Source organism: Dendrobates tinctorius, unplaced genomic scaffold, assembly GCF_039654945.1.
Source record: "Dendrobates tinctorius isolate UK_male_01 unplaced genomic scaffold, ASM3965494v1 ptg000059l, whole genome shotgun sequence".
NCBI classification, from domain to species: Eukaryota; Metazoa; Chordata; class Amphibia; order Anura; family Dendrobatidae; genus Dendrobates; species Dendrobates tinctorius.
Window position 1 is genome coordinate 21,167,439 of NW_027361727.1, and position 16,265 is coordinate 21,183,703.

Genomic DNA, 16,265 nt, shown 5'->3' on the forward strand with positions numbered 1-16,265 from the left:
TATGAATTGCAACTCCATGGATTTGTATACACCCGGTGTTAGATGCCAGAGATTCCCCTTAAAGGAGATGTCTGGCAAAGGCTAAAGCGGCCCTTACTAACAGCTGAGGTTGCCCCACAGATGCCTAATAGGGTTTAGGTCTGGAGACATGCTTGGTCAGCTCAGCACCTTTACCTCAGCTTCTGTACCAAGGCATTGGTCATCTTGAAGGTGTTTTGGGTCATTATCATTTTGGAATACTGCCCTGCGGCCCCATTTCTGTAGGGAGGGGATCATGTATTTCACAGTACATGTTGGCATTTATGGTTCCCTCAATGAACTGTAACCCCCACACCCGGCAGCACTCATGCAGCCACAAACCATGGCATTCCCACCACCATGCTTGACTGTAGGCAGGACACTCTTGTCTTCGTACTCCTCACCTGGCTGCTGCCACACACACTTCACACTCTCTAAACCAAGTAAGTTTCTTGATCTCATGAGACCACAGAACGAGGTTGCAGTAATCCTTGTTCTTAGTCTGCTTGTCTTCAGCAAACTGTTTACAGGCTTTCTTATGCATCATCTTTAGAAGAGTCTTCCTTCTGGGACGACAGCCATGCAGTGTGAGGTGGCGTGTGGTCTGAGTGCCAACAGTCAGACCCCCACACCTGTAATCCTGCCTGCAGCAATGTGTATGGTCTTAGCACTGACACGTGGACCCCTTCCCACCCCTGTAACCTCTGCAGCAATGTGTATAGTCTGAGCACTGACAGGCAGAACCCCACCCCTGTAACCTCTGGGGCAATGTGTATGGTCTGAGCACTGACAGGCGGACCCCCCACCCCTGTAACCTCTGCAGCAATGTGTATGGTCTGAGCACTGACAGGCGGACCCCCCACCCCTGTAACCTCTGCAGCAATGTGTATGGTCTGAGCACTGACAGGCGGACCCCCCATCCCTGTAACCTCTGCAGCAATGTGTATGGTCTGAGCACTGACAGGCGGACCCCCATCCCTGTAACCTCTGCAGCAACGTGTATGGTCTGAGCACTGACAGGCGGAACCCCACCCCTGTAACCTCTGCAGCAATGTGTATGGTCTGAGCACTGACAGGCGGACCCCCCCACCCCTGTAACCTCTGCAGCAATGTGTAGGGTCTGAGCACTGACAGGCGGAACCCCACCCCTGTAACCTCTGCAGTCATGTGTAGGGTCTGAGCACTGACAGGCGCCCCCCCCCCCCACCCCTGTAACCTCTGCAGTCATGTGTAGGGACTGAGCACTGACAGGCGGACCCCCCCCCCACCCCTGTAACCTCTGCGGCAATGTGTATGGTCTGAGCACTGACAGGCGGAACCGCCCACTCCTGTAACATCTGCAACAAAGTGTAGGGTCTGAGCACTGACAGGCGCCCCCCCCCTGTAACCTCTGCAGTCATGTGTAGGGTATGAGCACTGACAGGCGGACCCCCACCCCTGTAACCTCTGCAGTCATGTGTAGGGTCTGAGTACTGACAGGCAGAACCCCCACCCCTGTAACCTCTGCAGCAGTGTGTAGGGTCTGAGCACTGAAGGGCGGAACCCCACCCCTGTAACCTCTGCAGCAATGTGTATGGTCTGAGCACTGACAGGCGGAACCCCACCCCTGTAACCTCTACAGCAATGTGTATGGTCTGAGCACTGAAGGGCAGAACCCCACCCCTGTAACCTCTGCAGCAATGTGTAGGGTCTGAGCCCTGACCCCCCACCCCTGTAACCTCTACAGCAATGTGTATGGTCTGAGCACTGACAGGCGGAACCCCACCCCTGTAACCTCTACAGCAATGTGTATGGTCTGAGCACTGAAGGGCAGAACCCCACCCCTGTAACCTCTGCAGCAATGTGTAGGGTCTGAGCACTGACAGGCGGAACCCCACCCCTGTAACCTCTACAGCAATGTGTATGGTCTGAGCACTGAAGGGCAGAACCCCACCCCTGTAACCTCTACAGCAATGTGTAGGGTCTGAGCACTGACAGGCGGAACCCCACCCCTGTAACCTCTACAGCAATGTGTATGGTCTGAGCACTGACATGCGGAACTCCACCCTTGTAACCTCTACAGCAATGTGTATGGTCTGAGCACTGAAGGGCGGAACCCCACCCCTGTAACCTCTGCAGTCATGTGTAGGGTCTGAGCACTGACAGGCGGACCCCCCACTCCTGTAACCTCTGCAGCAATGTGTATGGTCTGAGCACTGACAGGCGGCACCATATTTTCACTTACACAAGCCGCACAGACTGCTGTACATTGTATCACATCTTCAGTGTTCTCTCAGGAAAAGAGAGAATAATATATTTGCAAAAATGTCAGGGATGTACTCACTTTTGTGAGATGCTGTGTGTGTGTATATCTATATATCCGTGTTGAGGTTTCCTTCTTCATTTTTGTAGATTAAATCTTTTTTTTCTTTCTTTTTTTCTTTCCAGTAAACAACGTGGGAATTTCTTACGAATATCCTGAGTATTTTCTCGATATTCCGGACCTGGATAATGTGAGTAGTCTTCCTTGCAGTAATATATTAACCCTTTAATGTCCAGACCATTAAAAAGGGATTATTATTTTTTGACATAAATGCATGTATTTTGGGCCTAATATTTTGCCCCCATTTCCCTTCTAAAGCCTCTGTTCTCTGGCTATTTGCTGGCTGCAGAAGGAGGTAACTGAGAAAGCGTCAGTGATGGGGGATTCTTTCATATCCATACGTCTTTCATTGAACTTTTCTGAGCTGATTTGTGACCATGTGAAAGTTCAGCTTTCCTTTTGTTTTTGTTTTAAACCATCGGAGAGAAGATACGTAAAAGGCTGATAATAAGAAAAAGTTATAAAACTCCCTAGAACGAGCTCACTGACGGATTCTCACTTGCCTCATTCGCAGTCCGCAATAGACAATGCAACGCAGAGGCCGGAGAAGGCAAACGGGGCGACGTTTACAAAAACCTTGAATAGCTGGGATCTGATCTCAGCCGCCAGAGCAGGAGCTCGCTGTCATTAGATCTCCGAGCGCGCGCACCAGGACGCCATGAGACACCCTTGTTGGGCTTAATCTATGCAGAACGCGTGCTGCCGGGTGAAAAAGGAATCTCTTATTCTCCAGGTTAGAGCTACTCTATAATGCACATCCAGTACTCCCATCCCTTAAATTTCTGCAAGGATTTCTAATCCTGTCCAACGCTTTAACAATATTCAGTGTGTGAACTGCCTGGCAGTGCACTAGAGGGGAAGTCTCTTGGGTGAAGTGCTGCTTAGTCAGTCTCTTCCTGATGTCTATGTATTCACAATAGCCGGAGGACCGTGTAATAAAAATGTCCATAAATAATAAGTATTGCAGAGATGACCGTTGACCACGTCGTACTTTTTACATTCTCCATTTTCTTGATGCAGGTTTTTTTTCATTGTATTTCTCATTGTTTTCTCAGTTTCTCGACAAGCTGATCACCGTAAACATCACGTCTGTTTGTAAGGTAAGGAAAGAGTTCGCTTTTTGATGTATTTTGCTGCCTAAATCTGGATTTTGGCTACGCTTTAAAAACCGCATTCAAATTAGCTTGGAAGTGCACAGGGGGCGTGTCGATCAACTCAGCATATTGGCCTGCCTCCAATGCACTTCAATACTAATTTGCATGGGGCTTCAAAGCTTGATTTTCTCAGCGCGGACACATCAGATTTCTACGAGATGGGTGTTATTTGTAGCGTTGTATCTAGTGTGTAAATACGCAGTGCTGTTGCCGGAGAGAGATGGAGGAGAACGTTTATTCCCACATCCATGTGTCACGGTCCGTAATTGGACTTGGCTAAGGGTCTCCCCACCTGAACTCATCAGTATCATAGGCATAGGTGGTCAGTTTGTGGTTTGGACCCTGCTTCTGGTCTGTACTCGACCAACGACACCCGGATGTGACATCCCTCCTTCTGCAGCCACTCACTCCCCTCTCCCCATCAACAAGCGGAACTGAGGGTATAATTATAAGGGGCCGTTCATCCGACAGCTCTCGGATGTATGGACGCTTTCACGCCACGGTGTCTGCACGCCACGTTTTTGCGAAGATGCAAAATATAATTAACATTTGCATTCCTCTGTAAAAACAACTCGCTGTTCACATGTTCAGTCTTTTCAGCGACTTTTATCCGTTTCACGATTCCAAAGTCGCCAAGCAGTTAAAAGTGACCGGTCCATCCTTAGTTTCTGCTCTGAAGATGCCACGTACTTTTCAGTACAAGACTTTAAAAAAAAAAAAAAAATATGCAGATGGACAGAACAACGAAAAAGAGCTCAGACATTGATAAAAAAAAAAAAATTAAGCCGATAAAGAAATTTCAGGAAGAAAAAAGACGCGGTGTGCACATACACTTAGCACAAATACTGCAGATTTTTAGCACAGGTTTTCAAGTGAAAAATTTGTGATGTATACAGTATAATAGTAGTGATGCTGACACATATCGCAGCAACGCGTTGACTTGCGGATTTTCGGTACGCTGCGTGTCAATGTACGGCGTGAATCGTTGCAGATTTTTCCATTTTTTTTTTCAAGGATCCGCATCAAAATCTGCAAATTTTAAAAGTTAAAAAAAAACCCCCACTTTTCTAAACCCTGTAGTGATGACACGTGACAGCTACAGCCAGTCATCACTTCAGGAGGGTAGGTTGTTTGGAGAGCGGCGGGTGACAATACGATTAAGCCTCCGTCGGGGGAGGATCGCGTTTTTTTTTTTTTTAATTACTTAATTCACAATCCATTTTGCGGAAGATATGTCACCGCGACATCCACACCTTTTTCTGCGGATTCCCCTGCAGATTCTCCCAGATTGCAGCGAGAGGGGGCAAATTACAGCGAAGTGCTCTCGTGGTGGTTCTACCCTGCGCACCAGGAATATCGCCGAACAGACGGATCGCCTTGCTGATCTCAGGCTCCGTCTGTGTTTTCCTCTCCCTGAAACGTCTGCTTTCTCCTGTGTTTTGCCATCATACCATTTTCCAGTCCAAACTGTCGTAATTTTTTTTTTTTTTTTGAAGCGAAGGATCCAGTCCCTTTTCCTGTCTTTTTTTATTTTTTTGTTGTATTTTTATACAGTTGTTTCATGTCCCCCCCCCCCCCCCCCCCATTTTTTTGTGCTTTTTGTTATTTCGGAGCATCATGAAGACTATTTCCTATATTCCCCGCACTCCCTATTACTGGAGGAAGACATCCTTGTTAGTTGGTGTTGTTCAGGGGAATGTCTGAAACGGACGCCTACGCAGCGAGCATTCACCCACGCAGCTTCCGCCCACACAGTGCATCTCACCCACTCCCCTCCCATCGTCTCTACGTCTGGCTCCAGCAACGATCCCAGGCTGCCTCTCACATTCTCGTATCACCCTCCCTTTTTTTTAGGGGGGGGGGGGGGGGGACTGCATCTTTTTATTTTTTCTATATTTTTTTTTTTTTAATTTTTATTTTTTTCTTCTCTATGATCTCACATGGAAAGGAATACCTCGGCATAGACGCATTTTGCTCTGTTTTATGCAGGGATTTGTGACTGTGTGTGTTTCCTTTCCACGATGCCAGCGATGTCGACGTTGTGCTGCCGTCTCATTGGCATCATTAATGTCGCCAATTATTAGATGATGGCCATGGTGTAAATAGAAAGATCGATTACTATAAAAAAAACCCCGGCCTTGTGTTTGTTTTTTTTGGACAAGCACCTTCTTAAATTAAATTCATAAAAATCTCTTACACTCTCCTCCCTGACTGGTGCCGCCCCAGCGATGTCGGCCCTCTATGTGCTTGCGTCTGCAATACATAACACTTCAGTAGTGCAGGAAATCTGCTTCCACTGATGGGCTGCAGCGCTCTCACTTCCCTGGTTCTAAATTTTGTTTGAGGAAATTCGGGACGCTGCAGGCCATCATTTGTCGCTGATGGGTGATTTGTAAACACTGTGGCCAATCATTGGTCGCTGATGGGCTGCAGCACTCGCGCAACTTAATAATGTCTATATAGTGTTTTTATTTTACATGAGGCTGTTTTTTTTATTCAAGATGGGTTGTCCAGATACTGAACTTGCCCTTTAATCTGCCTTCAATGAAGGTACTGTCACACTTAGCGATGCACCAGCGATCCCGACCAGCGATATGACGCGGTCAGGATCGCTGGTGCATCGCTAAGTGGTCGCTAGTGAGCTGCCACATAGGCAGATCTCACCAGCGACATCGCAGGGGATGGGGTTCGCTACTTACCTGTCACACCAGGCGATCCTGACGTCCTTCCGCGCGTCACTCGTCTCCACAGCAGGAAGCGCCGCAGGAAGCTGACGACGAGAAACGGTCCTGAACGTTCTCGCGCGATCAGCAATAACCAGCGGGGGAGCCGGTCGGAGGCAAGTGTCACACATAGCGATATTGCTAGCAATATCGCTGCTACGTCACAAAATCGGTGACGTTATAGCGATATTGCTAGCGATATCGCTTAGTGTAACGGGTCCTTGAGACTGATGATCCAGAAAATCTGATAAACTGGTGTGACTCATTTTATTCAAGATTATTTTTACTTGTTTTTATTATGTTATTATGTATACCCCCTTTTCACATGTAAAGTGCCATGGAATAAATGGCACTCTAATAATAAAAATAATCATGATGGTATATTTGTAAGGGAAGAGAAAAAGCTTAGACTGCAGTCATAATGCTTAATGTCCATGTTTTCTGGATTATCAGATGCTAGGGAAAAGGAATCTTCCATACAACCTCTGTACTGATCCTGAATTGTACCCCAGAGCTGCACTTACTATTCTGCTGGTGCAGTCACTGTGTACTTTACATTACAATACTGATCCTGAGTTACATCCTATATTATACCCCAGAGCTGCACTCACTATTCTGGTGGTGCAGTCACTGTGTACATACATTACATTACTGATCCTGTACTGATCCTGAGTTATATCCTGTATTATACCCCAGAGCTGGACTCGCTATTCTGCTGGTGCACATTACTGATCCCAATTTAGATTGTGAGCCCAATCGGGGAAGTGATGATAATGTGTGCAAACTGTAAAGCGCTGCGGAATATGTTAGCACTATATAAAAATAAAGATTATTATTGTTACTGATCCTGTACTGATCCTGAGTTACAACCTGTATTATACTCCAGAGCTGCACTCACTATTCTGCTGGTGCAGTCACTGTGTACATACATTACATTACTGATCCTGTTTTGATCCTGAGTTACCTCCTGTATTATACCCCAGAGCTGCACTCACTATTCTGCTGGTGCAATCACTGTGTACATACATTACATTACTGATCCTGAGTTACCTCCTGTATTATGCCCCAGAGCTGCACTCACTATTCTGGTGGTGCAGTCACTGTGTACATACATTACATTACTGATCCTGTACTGATCCTGAGATATCCTGTATTATACCCAAGAGCTGCACTCACTATTCTGCTGGTACAGTCACTGTGTACATACATTACTGATCCTGAGCTACATCCTGTATTATACTCCAGAGCTGCACTCACTAATCTGCTCGTGCAGTCACTGTGTACATACATTACTGATCCTGAGTTACATCCTGTATTATACCCCACAGCTGCACTCACTAATCTGCTGGTGCAGTCACTGATAAATAAAAATGACAGACCACAAGGCTGAAACAGTATAACATCATATATTGCATGTGGGTGCAGATGAAACCAACACAATCAGCCCATGGAAAATCAGTGTAGGACACACTGTAATCAATAAGAGGAAATCAGTGCATAGATGTCCAAAGTATGATAAAATCACAAATCTTTATTAGATAACACAGGTAGAAAAGCACAAACAATGACAAAGGGTGACACAAGCAGAAGCAGAGCAAAGGGGTATACAGTGTCAAAAACCTCACTCTGACCCTTATCATAAGTAAACACCTGGTGGTAAAGATTCAAGTATACACACCCGATATATAACAGGCAGACCAGTGAAAAGCAATAAGGGGTAAAATCCCCAGCTGGACAGCCATATAATCAGGGGTGAAATTACAAAGACACAAAAGTAAGGTAAACATACCAGGAGGGGAGAGGGGAGAGACACTGGATCCCAAGCTCAGCTGACCCCGACGTACGTTTCGGAAATGATCTTCCTTCCTCAGGGGGCGTGTCAATAGGGTGTTAATTGCGGTTTAAATAGGGGAGGTAAAAAACAAGCACCAATCATGAGGGGTGACGCTGACCAATCCCCCCACATCCCCCATCGCTGCCTGGGCTGGCGCTGATCAGCACGGGGCCCCATGACGTCAGACGCCAGACCACAGGCAGACGGGGGTGGGACTGGAAGCACGTCCACCCACACATGTACAGGAACAGGAAGGACGGCCGCGGCCATCTTGGATATGGGCCAAAGGCAGAAAATCTGCCAGAACTATGAAAGGGAATAGTGAGCGTCCCTAAAAGGACCTTACAGGATAGAAGCGGGCTAAATAGCGCTACAACTAATGAAGTACCCTAATATAATAATGTAGTAACGCATCACCAATGATATAAAAATTAATTAATATATAGGGGAGCGCAAATAGGGCATTAACAAGAAATGGAAATGTCGTGGGGTAACCTTAATCATGAGAAAGGTGACAGATAATCCTAAAACTACACGGGGGGAACTTGTTAATGATCTCAAAGCAGCTGGGAAAACACTAACCAAGAAAACCATTGGTAACACATTATGCCGCAAAGGTTTAAAATCCTGCAGTGCCCGCAAGGTCCCCTGGTCAAGAAGGCACATGTGCGGGCCCATCTGAAGTTTGCCAATGAACACCTGGATGATTCTGTGAGTGATTGGGTCAGATGAGACACAAATTGAGGTCTTTGGCATTAACGCAACTCAACGTGTTTGGAGGAAGAGAAATGCTGCCTATGACCCAAAGAACACCCTCCCCACTGTCAAGCATGGAGGTGGAAACATTTATGTTTTGGTGGTGTTTCTTTCCTAAGGGCACAGGACTACTTCACCGCATTAATGGGAGAATGGATGGAGCCATGTACTGTAAAATCCTGAGTGACAATCTCCTTCCCTCCGCCAGTACATTAAAAATGGGTCATGTCTGGGTCTTCCAGCAAGACAATGACCCAAAACATACAGCCAAGGCAACAAAGGACTGTGTCAAAAAGAATCACATTAAGGTTATGGAGTGGCCTAGCCAGTCTCCAGATCTTAACCCCCTAGAAACTTATGGAGGGAGGTGAAGCTCTGAGTTGCCAAGCGACAGCCTCAAAATCTTAATGATTTAGAGATGATCTGCAAAGAGGAGTGGAGCAAAATTCCTCCTGACATGTGCGCAAACCTCATCATCAACGACAAGAAACGTCTGACTGCTGGGCTTGCCAACAAGGGTTTTACCACCAAGTATTAAGTCTTGTTTGCCAGAGGGATCGAATACTTATTTCTCACTGCAAAATACAAGTAAAGTTATATAATTTATACAATGTGATTTTCTGGATTTTATTTTTGATATTTTATCTCTCAATGTTAAAATTAACCTCCCCTTAAAATTATAGACGGTTCATGTCAGTGGGCAAACTTACAAAATCAGCAAGGGATCCAATACTTATTTCCCCCACTGTACATTACTTGCATTACCAGAGCTGCCCTCACTATTCTGTTGTGTACATACCATACATACACGCACGGTCAAAATTATTAGTACCCCTCGTTTAATGACAGAAAAACCCACAATGGTCACAGAAATAACTTGAATCTGAGAAAAGTAATAATAAATCAAAAATCTATGAAAACGAACAAATGGAAGTCAGCCATGCTTCTAAAAAAAAATAAACCATAGAATCGCAGAGTTGGAAGGGACCTCCTGGGCCATCTGGTCCAACCCCCTGCCCATGAAATAGTCCTTGACAGAAATGATGGTACCCCTGAAAATGTGACAAAAGGGTGTTTCCACTAATTAGCATCACAGGTGTCTACAATCCTGGAATCAGTGAGTGGCCTGTATAGAGGCTACAGATGGAAGGAAAGAGTTGTCTCAGGAGATCAGAAAGAAAATTATAGGCAAACATGTCTATGTGCTTGGCTGCACCCCGAAAAATACAGTCCACAAAATACACGAAAATAGTTAGGTGCACTGTATTTTTCGGGGCGCAGCCAAGCCCAAACACGTCTGGTCTTGTATGAGGGGTGTTCACACTGGGATGCATTCAGTGGTGTGTGCTGGCCAGCCCACCTAATCAAATAGTAGGGGCGTGACTAATAGTCCGTGAACCAGGCGCTGTGTGGTACCCTTGTGTGAACAGTGCCCTATACGGGCCTTTATTGTGCAAGTGTATACTAAGCAGTCGCCCCCTCCAGGAATGGGTGGGTGGAGAGTGGCTGTTAATCTAGTATTTTGCACCTGTTTCTCTAACATCTTGCTCTATGGGCTGGCTGCACCCTGCAGTGCATTTGCTCTAAGATCTGGGCAGGTAAGCGGCGCTGCCTTTTTTTTCTGCTATGTTCTGGGGCTGCTTTGCTGCATCTGGCAAAGGGTGTCTAGAATCTGTGCAGGGTACAATGAAATCTCAAGGGATTCTAGCGACAAATGTGCTGCCCAGTGTCAGAAAGCTTGGTCTCTCTCACAGGTCATGGGTCTTGCAACAGGATTATGACCCAAAACAGCTAAAAACACCCAAGAATGGCTAAGAGGAAAACATTGGACTATTCCGAAGTGGCCTTCTATGAGCCCTGACCTCAATCCTATTGGGCATCTTTGGAAAGAGCTGAAACATGCCGTCTGGAAAAGGCGACCTTCACACACGAGACCACTGGAGCAGTTTGCTTTTGAGGGGTGGCCAAAATACCTGTCGAGAGGAGCAGAAGTCTCACTGACAGTTACAGGAATCGTTTTATTGCAGTGATTGCCTCAAAAAGTTGTGCAACACAATATTAAGCTAAGGGAACCATCATTTCTGTCCAGGCCGACTTCATGAGTTTTATTTTTTTTTTACATTCTGTGGAAGCATGGCTGAAAAGCAATGTCTGACTTTCATTTGTTCATTTTTATAGATTTTTGATTTATTATTACTTTTGTCAGATTCAAGTTATTTCTGTCACCATTGTGGGTTTTTCTGTCATTAAACGAGGGGGACCAACAATTTTGTACACGTGTGGACGTACCTGCATGACATAACTTTTATTACCAGAGCAGCGCTCACTGTTCTGCTGTGGACCTACATTACTTGTATTATACTCCAGAGCAGCGCTCACTGTTCTGCTGTGGCATACATTACTTGTATTATACTCCAGAGCAGCGCTCACTGTTCTGCTGTGGACCTACATTGCTTGTATTATACTCCAGAGCAGCGCTCACTGTTCTGCTGTGGCATACATTACTTGTATTATACTCCAGAGCAGCGCTCACTGTTCTGCTGTGGACCTACATTGCTTGTATTATACTCCAGAGCAGCGCTCACTGTTCTGCTGTGGACATACATTACTTGTATTATACTCCAGAGCAGCGCTCACTGTTCTGCTGTGGACATACATTACTTGTGTTATACTCCGGAGCAGCGCCCACTGTTCTGCTGTGGACATACATTACTTGTGTTATACTCCGGAGCAGCGCTCACTGTTCTGCTGTGGACATACATTACTTGTGTTATACTCCGGAGCAGCGCTCACTGTTCTGCTGTGGCATACATTACTTGTATTATACTCCAGAGCAGCGCTCACTGTTCTGCTGTGGACATACATTGCTTGTATTATACTCCAGAGCAGCGCTCACTGTTCTGCTGTGGACATACATTACTTGTATTATACTCCAGAGCAGCGCTCACTGTTCTGCTGTGGACATACATTACTTGTGTTATACTCCGGAGCAGCGCCCACTGTTCTGCTGTGGACATACATTACTTGTATTATACTCCGGAGCAGCGCTCACTGTTCTGCTGTGGACATACATTACTTGTATTATACTTCGGAGCAGCGCTCACTGTTCTGCTGTGCACATACATTACTTGTATTATACTCCGGAGCAGCGCTCACTGTTCTGCTGTGGACATACATTACTTGTATTATACTCCAGAGCTGCGTTCACTGTTCTGCTGTGCACATACATTACTTGTATTATACTCCGGAGCAGCGCTCACTGTTCTGCTGTGCACATACATTACTTGTATTATACTCCAGAGCAGCGTTCACTGTTCTGCTGTGCACATACATTACTTGTATTATACTCCAGAGCAGCGTTCACTGTTCTGCTGTGCACATACATTACTTGTATTATACTCCAGAGCTGCGTTCACTGTTCTGCTGTGCACATACATTACTTGTATTATACTCCGGAGCAGCGCTCACTGTTCTGCTGTGCACATACATTACTTGTATTATACTCCAGAGCTGCGTTCACTGTTCTGCTGTGCACATACATTACTTGTATTATACTCCAGAGCTGCGTTCACTGTTCTGCTGTGCACATACATTACTTGTATTATACTCCAGAGCAGCGTTCACTGTTCTGCTGTGCACATACATTACTTGTATTATACTTCGGAGCAGCGCTCACTGTTCTGCTGTGCACATACATTACTTGTATTATACTTCGGAGCAGCGCTCACTGTTCTGCTGTGGACATACATTACTTGTATTATACTCCGGAGCAGCGCTCACTGTTCTGCTGTTGACATACATTACTTGTATTATACTCCGGAGCAGCGCTCACTGTTCTGCTGTTGACATACATTACTTGTATTATACTCCAGAGCAGCGTTCACTGTTCTGCTGTGCACATACATTACTTGTATTATACTCCAGAGCAGCGCTCACTGTTCTGAGCACTCGTCTTGGTGTTGTTTTGTGTCCCCCTCCGTGGTGCGGCCGCTCCGGTGCCCCCGTGTGTCCTCTCCTCACTGCTGTCCTCCTCTCTTGTAGATGACACGGCTGGTGTTGCCCGGGATGCTGGAGAGGTGAGTCAGAGCGGTAAATAAACATTACCAGACAGGACCTCATTATTATTTATAGGGGAGAATCCTTTTCTTTGAAAAATTCATTGTGGTGACTAATGCGTGCGGCCTCCATGTTGGTGAGGATGGAGCGATCGGAGGTGAGTCATGAGGACGGAGGGTGAGTCACCGGCACCGTGGAATCCTTCACTTCTTCTCAATGCTTCGGTGGTGATTTTTCTTTTTAGAACAGAATTAAAAAAAAAAAAAAGTGCGGTCTGAGTCATGAATAGTCTCAACAGCTTTCTATTCTTAGGGGGGAATTACAGTGAAGGGGAGTGGGTGGATCTTTCGGGATTACCTGCCATCAGGCTGCAGCATTTCAGCCGTGGTAGAGATGGCAGCAAGTAAACAAAGCCGCGATGCCCGGAGAGCGGCCGTGCGCCCCCTGTAGGGACATGGAGGTCATTGACATTCACGCCTCTGGGCCATTTGGCATGTCATCGCCCACCCTAGTGAAGAGAGCAGGGCTCTGACCGCCATCTGTTGACCCCCAGTGCCCATAGTAGGTCCATCCTACTCCTACGGGCCGAGGAATACCTAGACATGGGAGCCAGTGTCAGTTTGTGTTCCCTTTAGTGTCGGACTCCCACCAATCTGAAATTGATGACCTATCCTAAGGAAATTCAGTTCTGAACAGCCCCTTTTATGTGGACATTTTTTTTCTGTATATCTACTTTATTTTCTTACCTTTTGTACAGAAGTCGGAGCTTTAATTTTATTTCTGATACAGAATTCTGAGATGAATACAATTTTTGTCCTCTAGGGGGAGCTCAGAGCATCACTGCATACTATAGGCTCCCCCTAGTGGTGACTGCATGGAGCCAGAATATTATCATTTAAAGGGGTTGTACCACGATCAGCTGTGAGTGTGTGATATAACAGAGGGTCTCCCTCATCAAAAGATGAGATCCGGTGTCCACTTTTTTTTTTTTTAATAAAACGGCGTTCTTATGATCGGTTCGAGTCTTAGCAGGTCCAGCGATCAAACACAGAGCCTAAAAACGGAACTGCGAGTGCACTTAACCCAAATATCCCTAGGAATCCGGGAAGCTGAGATATGAGGAGCTGTAGGTAGGGTACTCGCTGTAGAACTATTCATTACCGTTATCAATCTTCTGTCGGGAATGAGGGACTGGGGATGGAGCGTGTGCCCCATACATATTTTATACTCCTCAACACTAGAAAAAGTGGTGGAATGATGGAAATCGCAGGACGGAGACGTTACTGATCTGTGCCAAGGATGGAAAAATGGAAAGAAAACTTTCAAAACCTCCGGATTTATTCAGTCTGAGCTCGGCACTTAGACTCGGTTGCTATCAGTGAGGTTATTAATGGTTGTCTGAGGAAGGTTCTCCCTCTGAATGCACTTGAGCAGATCATCAAGATCCTCTGCTGGCAGCTCCTGTGTAATCACCGACCAATGATGTCCCTGATGGGAGGAAAGTGTGGAGACACTGCAGCCATGGGAACAAGATTAGACCAAGCAGGATGCTCACAGTAGCACCAGTGACATGTGGCCGGGGGTGTCATATTGGAGACTTTTGAGAAATGACCGCACTACTGGTTCCCCAACAAAATCAGTGTGACGCTGAGCTAGAGGGGTCTGGTGGCTGCACAGTATGCCACCCCACCCCTGAACCCCAGGAGCAGGAATGTCATAAAGAGGCCTTCAAAAAAGAATGTAGCACCACTCCTCCTCCCGGGATTATGGTGTGCAGTGGCATAGTGTGAGGCAGCCGGACCCCTCTACTCTTCATTCCATGTCAGCCTTACACTGATTTCACCGTTGAACCAGCGGTGCGGCCTCTTCTCCAAACTGTCCCAGGAGCTGTTTTCCAACATGACAACCCCAGGCCGTAGGTTGTTTGCACTACTCTGAACCACCTGCATGGTGTAAACCTCCTCCCAGGGCTGCAGCGTCTCCAGACTTGTCTCCATCGAGCACATCGGGGATGGAATCAGTCGGCGATTACACAGAAGCTGCCAGCAGAGGATCTTATCCGCTATCTCTCAGAAAACTCTGTTCTCGACCCTCTCCAATCCGGTTTCCGCTCTTTACACTCCACTGAAACTGCCCTCACTAAAGTCTCTAATGATCTGCTAACAGCTAAATCAAATGGTCATTACTCCATGCTAATTCTCTTGGATCTCTCTGCAGCATTCGACACTGTGGATCATCAGCTCCTCCTCACTATGCTCCATTCCATTGGCCTCAAGGACACCATTCTCTCCTGGTTCTCCTCCTATCTCTCCGACCGCTCCTTTACTGTTTCTTTTGCCGGTTCCTCCTCCTCTCACCTTCCCCTTACTGTTGGGGTTCCTCAAGGATCGGTTCTAGGCCCCCTCCTCTTCTCCTTGTACAATGCCCCTATTGGTCAAACAATCAGTAGATTTGGTTTCCATTACCATCTCTATGCTGATGACACCCAATTATACGCTTCTTCTCCTGACATCACGCCAGCCTTTCTAGAAAACACTGGCGATTGTCTAAACGCTGTGTCTAATATCATGTCCTCACTATATCTGAAACTGAACCTGTCAAAGACTGAACTCCTTGTGTTTCCTCCCGCTACTAATGTACCTACACCCGACATTGCCATTTCTGTGTGTGGTTCCACTATTACTCCCCAGCAACAGGCCCGCTGTCTTGGGGTCATACTTGATTCCGAGCTTTCCTTTGCCCCCCACATTCGATCACTGGCTCGCTCTTGTCATCTGCACCTCAAAAACATTTCTAGAATTCGACCTTTTCTTACTTTTGACTCTGCAAAAACTCTTACTGTTTCTCTTATTCATTCTCGTCTCGACTATTGTAACTCTCTTCTAATCGGTCTCCCTCTTACAAAACTCTCCCCTCTCCAATCTGTCTTGAATGCTGCAGCCAGGATCATATTCCTCACCAATCGTTACACCGATGCCTCTACCTTGTGCCAGTCATTACACTGGCTACCCATCCACTCCAGAATTCAGTATAAACTTATTACCCTCACCCACAAAGCCCTCCATGGCTCAGCACCACCCTACATCTCCTCCCTTGTTTCAGTATACCACCCTACCCGCACCCTCCGTTCTGCTGATGACCTGAGGTTAGTATCCTCAATAGTCAGAACCTCCCACTCCCGTCTCCAAGACTTTACACGTGCCGCGCCAATTCTTTGGAATGCACTTCCCAGGTCAATACGATTAGTCCCCAATCCCCACAATTTTAAGCGTGTCCTGAAAACGCATTTATTCAGACTGGCCTATCGCCTCAACACATTAACCTAACCTATCCCTGTGTGGCAGAGCCAAAAGTTTTACCAT

The 16,265-nt window shown here is 46.5% G+C and overlaps 1 protein-coding gene and 1 long non-coding RNA gene across 2 annotated transcripts in view; one reads left to right on the forward strand and one right to left on the reverse strand.

The window, feature by feature from the left end:
- Nucleotides 1–16,265, forward strand: part of HSD17B12 (hydroxysteroid 17-beta dehydrogenase 12) — a 92,207-nt gene that overhangs the window by 69,826 nt on the left and 6,116 nt on the right. The window contains exons 5-7 of the mRNA XM_073578556.1: nt 2,446–2,510; nt 3,436–3,480; nt 12,889–12,923. Coding sequence (XP_073434657.1) covers nt 2,446–2,510; nt 3,436–3,480; nt 12,889–12,923 — 145 coding nt within the window. The remainder of the gene's footprint in view (nt 1–2,445; nt 2,511–3,435; nt 3,481–12,888; nt 12,924–16,265) is intronic.
- The window catches only part of LOC141092422 (uncharacterized), a 51,313-nt gene that overhangs the window by 10,659 nt on the left and 24,389 nt on the right, over nt 1–16,265 (reverse strand). The window lies entirely within an intron of this gene.